The sequence below is a fragment of the Echinops telfairi genome, unplaced genomic scaffold, assembly GCF_000313985.2.
Source record: "Echinops telfairi isolate 266 unplaced genomic scaffold, ASM31398v2 ScPeMD7_655;HRSCAF=1070, whole genome shotgun sequence".
Classification (NCBI taxonomy): Eukaryota; Metazoa; Chordata; class Mammalia; order Afrosoricida; family Tenrecidae; genus Echinops; species Echinops telfairi.
Genome location: NW_022104553.1, coordinates 12,220,084 through 12,227,772, shown reverse-complemented (window position 1 = coordinate 12,227,772; position 7,689 = coordinate 12,220,084). Strand labels below are relative to the sequence as shown.

The 7,689-nt window shown below is 51.5% G+C and overlaps 1 protein-coding gene across 1 annotated transcript in view; it reads right to left on the bottom strand.

The window, feature by feature from the left end:
- The window catches only part of KIFC1 (kinesin family member C1), a 13,583-nt gene extending 7,272 nt beyond the window's left edge, over positions 1–6,311 (bottom strand). The window contains exon 1 of the mRNA XM_045292818.1: positions 6,250–6,311. Within this exon, the coding sequence (XP_045148753.1) occupies positions 6,250–6,261 (12 nt within the window). The 5' untranslated portion in view covers positions 6,262–6,311. The remainder of the gene's footprint in view (positions 1–6,249) is intronic.
- Positions 6,312–7,689: the final 1,378 nt, after the last annotated feature.

Sequence of the window (7,689 nt, the reverse complement as noted above, 5' to 3'; positions counted from 1 at the left end):
GGTTGTCTGTCCCCCAGGGAGGAGGTCACACACAGTTCCATGTAATCAGAAGCTATGTTTTTGATAACTGGACCCGTGTCTAGTAGGGCTTTGACGTCAGGCTGCGGAAAATTTGGGCTTTACATCTGCATGCCAGGCAGTGCCAGATAGTTTCTGACTAATCACATAAAAACTATACAGAGTCTATAATGCAGAAGAATGCTCTTTGTTTCAGTTCCTAGGGGCTGTTGGGTCTGGTTCCAGTGGAAAGTGACCCTATGTATAACAGATTGAAACACTACCTAGGACAGCAGTTCTCAACCTGTGGCCCGATCCCCTTTGGGGGTCGAACAACCCTTTCACAGGGGAGGCCTAAGACCATCAGAAAACACATATTCCCAATGGTCTTAGGAACCAAGACACTGCTCCTCTATCCATCTCCAGGCAGGTCCACCCACATACGAATACCCGGCGTGAAGACTGTTACCCATGCTACACCATGCTTTAAGACAACATTTAGCAACAAAAATAATGTGATGGTTGGGGGTCACCACACGAGGAGCTGGGTTAAAGGGTGGCGGCACGAGGAAGAGGGAGAACCACTGGCCTATGGCATCACTGCTATGTTTAAGGCACCGCTGCTGCCACTGTGTCAAGTCATCTTCCTGCGGGCTGGCTTCTTTTCATTGCCCTCCTGCTGTACCACGCAGCCAGCGTTCTTCCCCAGGGCCTGGCCCCGCTCGATCCCATGGCCAAAGCGCGCGACACGAGGTCCCACCGTCTCTATTTGTAGGTTCTCCTGGCCCATGGCACTTTCAGTGTCCTCGCCAACACCGTGACTCAAGCGCATCTTCAGGAGTCGGTCTTCACCTCCAGCTTCCACCCACGTATGTATGCGGTGACTGGAAACACCACGGCTAAGTCAAGGGCACCTTGGTCCACGAAGTGACGTCTTTGCTTCTTAACACTTTCGAGATGGCTCGCAGTTTCCCAATGCATCACTCATTTGCTGGCTTCAGCTTCCATAGGTACGGAATCCAAGTAAGAGGAAACCCTTGACAACGTCCATCTTTTCTCCACTGCCGATGTTGTTGTTAGGTCCAGTTGCGAAGATTTTTCCTTGATATTGAGATGTAATCCAAGTGCCTTTGCTCTTCGTCAGTGAGTGAGCGCTTCAAGTCCTCTTCACTCGGCGAGCATGGCTGTGCCATCTACACATCACAGGTCGGTAATGGGATGTGAATACCCAGACGGAGCTGTACGTAGGCTAACGTGTGTGGAGAGAGCTACGAAGTGACTAGTTTGGAGACCACCAAAGCTCAGGCATGGGGGAAAGGACCATCTCCATTATGCAGCCCGATTCAGTGCCTGGGCACTCGGCCTATGTTATGTCTATCTTGGTTCCCAGTAACTCTTCATTCCAAAGCCGGTCTCTTCCTGCCCTTCAGCTTGCTTTACTCATTCAGTATTTACGAAGTTGCGTGTCTGTTTTGTGCCAAAGGAGCCCTGGTGACACAGTGGGTTACGAGTTAGGCACAAGGCCAACAACCTACACCACCAGTCACTTTGCAGGGAAAAGATGAGGCTTTTTGCTGCCCTGGAGATTTAAAGCCCCAGAAACCCACGGGGGGCAGTTCTGCTGTGGCCTACAGGGTCCTTAGGCGTTGGAATGGACTTGATAGCAGTGAGTTAGCACCTTGAGTTTGGTTATGTGTCAGGATGAACTTGGTTCTGGAATAACACTAAGAAAGATGTGGTCCTTGTCCTTAAGATATTCATAGGAAGAAAAACAATCAAAGAGGTGATAAACGCTTTTGTGTATTGTTATAAAAGGAGTCCACAGTTCAGATGGGGAGGGTCGGAGAACACTTCTGAAAGGTATTTTTAGCCTGCTTCTTGAGGATATGAAGAGAGGGCTTGAAGGGCTTGGGGGCCAACAAGGCACATGCAGACAGAAAGCAGGGCGCAACAACACATTCTATTCAGTTGAATGCATGGATGTGCACCGCGATAAGCAGCTCACGACAGGGACAGAAAGGAATCGTGGCAGCCAGTACGCCATGATAGGGTGTCTGGTGTTTGTGGAAGGCAGGAGGGACCTTGATGTGTTTTAATCAGGGGGATGACATGACTGGATTTGTATTGAAAATATAAAATGCATTGTTAGTGGTAACCTGGGCTAGGAGGGAGAAGGAAATGAGGAGTCATTGCTTAGGGGGTACTGAGTTTTAATGAATTGGCTAATGGAATGATTTGGAAATGGACAGGTTGCACAACATGATAAACATAATCAGAGCCACTGAACTGTCCATGGAAAAGATGTTGAATTGCTTGTTGTGCTATTACCACAATAAAGCAGCAACAGCGAACTGTGAGCGATACAGAGAATGACTGAAGGCAGAAAAGGAGGCTTGAGGTGTAGAACTGGGCAACATTTTGTTGTATACATCGGGTTGCTATGAGTCAGAGCCAACTCAACAGCGCACCCCCCGGGCAGAAAACCACACCATTCCTTCCATCAACACAGGCTTGTTGATGCCCTAGCCTACGGCAGATGTTCTAGGCACTGAGGGAAGAATAATGAATGCTACCAAAGTTCTTTCCTTCCCAGAGCTTATTTTCTAGGGCAGCTTTTCCAAACTGGGATAATGCAAGAAATTAAATCCTACCGAAAATAATCTAGTCAATCCTCTCAGAGATATACATGGCTCTTAGCATTCAGGATGCTATGGGGTATTAGAGCTTAATTCTCCTGGAACTGGGTTGAGAGGAACTGTTCTAAGAAATGGGGACTAAGCCAAAATCCATCGGAGAGGACACACCCAAACCCACAGCTATCAAGTAGATTTCAACACAATTATAAGATTTCTGAGACTTTAAATCTTTCCAGTCTCCCTCAGGCTCATAGCTAACCCACAGAGTCACCTAGGTGGGCCTAAATAAGACCAGGAAGTAGGATGAAGAGCACATGGACTATGTAGCGATCAAGAATTGTTCGAATGGGGAGCTGGCCAAGGGGAAAGAATGCTGAGGACAGGCAGGCAGAGGGAGAAGGATGGATTCCTGGCTGACCAAGATCACAAGACAGACTTGATTTATCTTAAACTTTTAAAAAAGATCCTAGTAGGTTCACAAGCAGTTGTTAGAAATGATATGGAGATTCTGAGAATCCGAAGGGCTGGTTTTGAAGAGATGCTACATTCAATTTTGGGGAGGTAAGTTTGAGCTACCAGTGGCACAAACAGCTTTGTTCACGGAGGTTCTTAAAGCAACATTATAGAGACAATGTTCAGCCACCTGCTACCTTCTATTAACCCACCGTGGTTTACAAAAGATGTTTTAGAACTTATTGCTTATTGTCTGTCCTCTACTAGAACGAGTGCCGCGAGGACACAGTGCTCTTGTTCACAACTCTATAACCAGAGGGTCTAGGGCAATGTCTATCACATGGGAGGAATCAACACACATTTTGGAAGGAATGAAGTTACATATCCACCAGTGGGGGTACTGAGTACTTAAACATACTGTGATATATTCACACCCTTGACTTCTACACAAATGAAAAGGTAATAAATAAATAAATAAATAAAAGGGGCAGTATACTTTTCTGTTACCTGCAGAAATGGACACAAAGAATGCAGATTTTAACTTAGTTTAATCAAAGGTAGCCTGAAAAGCACATTTTCTTAAGGACTTCCAGGTCAAATGCCAAATATTTTTGTTTATAACCCATGCCCTTTCTCCTCTCTGTACTACTTCCGTGGATTTACTAAAGGTCTCCGCCTGAGTTTATGTGGGGTCCAGTGAATGTTTCCAAGGTTTATTTATTCAACTCCACAAGTGCAATATTCCTGTTTTTTCCAACCATAAAGCTAGACATAATGACCTCTCCACCTTTTCCACCTTGAGAAACAGAAGGTCTTCCATTCAAAGCAATGAATCCAACCCCTCTATGTCCATTTCACTCCAAGATCCCAAATGGATAGCTTGCTCCTAAGGGTACCTTCCACTCATTCATCAGCTCTCACCCCCTCACCCGCTCAGTAACATTACAAATTTGCCCCTCTCAACACCAACCATTGACTGGCATTCTCTCCTGGACCCCTGCATCCACATATAACGCATGCTATTATTTCCTGCTACCTAAAAGGCCCATGCTTAGATTGGATAAACGTGCTGCACAACGGGTTGGAGGGCAAAGATGTCACTTGAGGACTAATGTATAACTGACCTCTTATGCACATGAAAGTTGGACAATGAATACGGGAGACTGAACGCACCTGAATGATGGCGCTAGCAGAGAAAACTGAGAGTATCACGGACTGCCAGAAGAACAAGCGGATCTGCCTTTGAAGAAGTACAGCCGCATGTTCCTTAGCATCGAGGATGGCTTCTTCACCGCACCTACTCTGGACATGTTATCAGGAGAGACCAGTCCCTGGGAAGACGACATGCTTGGTGAAGTAGAAGGGCAGTGGGAAAAGAGGAAGGTCCCATGCCATGGACTGACACAGTGGCTGCCACCATGCGCTCAAACATCACCACAGTTGTGAAGATGCCGTGGGGCCCGGCGGCGTTTCATTGGGTTGTACACTGGGTCACTGTGAGTTGGAACCAACGTAGCGGCACTCAGCAACAACAAAAAGCCCTTCTTTTGGCCCCACCGGCCCTGGCCGTGGGTCCTATAGGGTTGCTCTGAGGTGGAACCGAGTTGACAGCAATAGCTTTTGTTTCATTTTTAGTTTGGGTTTCCTACTTCTTCCCACTGCGATTCTGTTTCTCGGCGGCCTTGTGCAGCAAAACTCCTCAAAGGTGGAATCTATAGAGTGTATGTCTAAGGGAGGGAGCCTGGTGACGTAGTTGGCTGCACATTGGGCTGCTAACTGTAAGGCCAGTCGTTCCACGGGAGAAAGACTAGGCTGTGAGCCTGGTGACGTAGTTGGCTGCACATTGGGCTGCTAACTGTAAGGCCAGTCGTTCCACGGGAGAAAGACTAGGCTGTGAGCCTGGTGACGTAGTTGGCTGCACATTGGGCTGCTAACTGTAAGGCCAGTCGTTCCACGGGAGAAAGACTAGGCTGTCTGTTCCCCTAAAGATCTGTAGTCTCAGAAACCCTGGGGAGCGGTCCTGCTCTGGCTATAGGGTCGCTATGACTTGGAATCAACACCATGGTAGTGGGTTTGATTTATATTTGTTTCGGGTTTATCTCCTAAACCCAGGCTTTCAAAGCCATCCCTCTACCCCAAAGAAGCCCTGTGATATACTTACTGGTCAAGCTGCTGGGCTGCTGACCCAAAGCGCCTGGTCTGAACCATCCGGCGGAAGAAAAGACCTGGCAATCTGTGTCTGAGATGACCCACACGCTGAGACCAAACCCACTGCCGTCAAAGCGATTCCCACAAGACGGGAGAGAACTGCCCCACCGAGCTCCCCAGGTTGTGATCGGACACAGACGGCCACAGCTTGCCCCGGAAGGGTTGCTGGTGGGTCTGAACAACTGCGCTTACCCACGCCAATCACCAGGACTCCTGCCTAGACCACAGCCTAGGAAATCCCGAGGGGCAATGCTACTCTATCCCAGAGTAGCATGAACGGGAACCGATTGGGCTGCACACAGCACAACGCTACTCAACCCGTTCCCGAGGTCGCCAGTGTTCCTAAATCCACTCCTCACCTTCGCGCTTCTTTACCTTGGGCCGAACTAATCATGAAATACGAGTGAACAGAGGATTCAGGGAGCACCTGATCTGGCTCCAGAGGCGACCGGGGTGCAGGGGGGCAACGATAAAAGAAGGAGCTATCCACCAGCCCCTGGGGCAAGGGATGTCTGTCTGCAGAACTCAGGGCGGAGAATCCCGAGTCCTTCAGACAGAAGTCCTCCGCTTCCACCCTCCCCTTCGGACACCGAAAGCGGCCGAGTGGCACGAGAGATCACCAAAACGGCAGGAGCGTGGCCTGGCCCCGTTCCCTCAGAACCCTGCCCCTTCATCTCACCCAGCGTCCACGCTGCAACCGTGGGGACCAGGGGGCGGACGGAGACGCGTCCGACAGGCCTGAGCATTTGAAATGGGAGCTCTGGACAGCAGGACGGGCTCAGGGGCTTCCATGATCCAAGACAGACAGACAGACGGACGGACGGACGGACGGCGCCCTCGAGCTTCGGAGCTGCTCCCCCCCATCCGCACGCCCCTCCCCGCCGCCGCGGCCGAGCACGGACGTTTGCCGCCGCTCCCGCGGCCGGGAGGGCGCGCACCGCCAGCCCCGACTCACGTGCGGCTCCATGTCCGGCTCCGTCTCACACAATGGAAGAGGGCAGGCCGCCCGAACCCAGCTTGGCTCGCCCGCTCGCGACGCAGAACGCCAGCGACACGGTCTCAGGCGTCCGCCAGCTCGGCTGCACACCCGCCACGTTTGAACGCCAACGGTCGCCACGCAGGGGCCAATCGATGGCGTCGCCACATCCGAGGACCAATCGCAACGCCCTCCGCCAGCCAAGGCCCCGCCCACCGGGCGCACACCTCTGCTTCCTGTTTCACCGGGGCCCCCCCCTCCCCCCACAGGAGCCGACACGCTTCGGAGCTGGCTTTTCCTTCTCTCACGCCGCTGCCACTCACGCACGAAACGCCCTGCACTTCCGCTCCGCTCCCAGGCGCCCCCGTACGTCAGAAATGAATTCAAGACGCCGCAAGAACGTTTCCTCGCGTAGGTGGGGGAGGAAAAGAGGGAGGGGCGGAGGAGGCGGCCGGACCAAGTCGCGCGTGCGCAAACGAGGACTCCTCCCCGGGGAGGGGCGCGAAGGGCGCCCCCTCGTGGTTGCAATAGGAAGTGCCCCGGGAAGGCGGAACTGGACGGTCGGAAAGCGGAACTGGACCGCGGAGCGGTCCGGGTCCGCTTATTCCCCAGTCATTTCGGCCTTTCTTACCAAATGCAGGGTCCCTGGGTGGATTAAGGAGCCTGGTGGCGCTGTGGGATAAGCGATGGCGGCCGCGGTCACACGCAGCGACCTCCAGTCTCCAAAGCCGTCGGGAGCCGCTCTCCTCTTCCTGTAGGGTCGCCCTTGGGCTCGTGTGTCCGGGTACGTTCTGCTTCACCATGGTGGTGGGGATGCTAGGAAAAGGTTGACAAGCCGACGAATTTCCTCTAGGCTTCCCCCTCCCACGGGCCCTGTTGGTACGCGTTGGGCTGCGAGCCATAAGGTCAGCAGTTCGAAACCGCCTGCCGCTCTGCAAGAGAAAGACGAAGCTTTCCACTCCCATAAAGAGTTACAGTCTCGGAAACCGCAGGGACGATTCGACCAAATCCTCTAGGATCACGATGAGTCGGAATTCAGCCTCCTGCACGGGGGCGTGGGGGGGGCGGGCGTTCCTTCCTTGGGGAACTGGTTTTGGACTTTCTAAGCATTGTAACTGAGTCCAGGTAGGGGAGGTGCTACTTCCTTTAATGGAAGAGTTGATGCTTCTTAGATTTGTCAATTACCGTATCTCATTTAATTAGAAAAATTGCTGAGCCCATATAATGTGCTTTGCATATATTATCTGTAAGATAGATGAAATTTTACCAAGGTTAAGCAACAAGTGATGCTGTCATGTTGGGCTGCTAGCAGCAAGGTCAATGATTTGAACTCACTAACCAGAGACTGCTGGAGAGAGATGAGACCATCAGCTCCTACATAGATTTATAGCCATGGAACCCTACATAGGCTCATTGTCA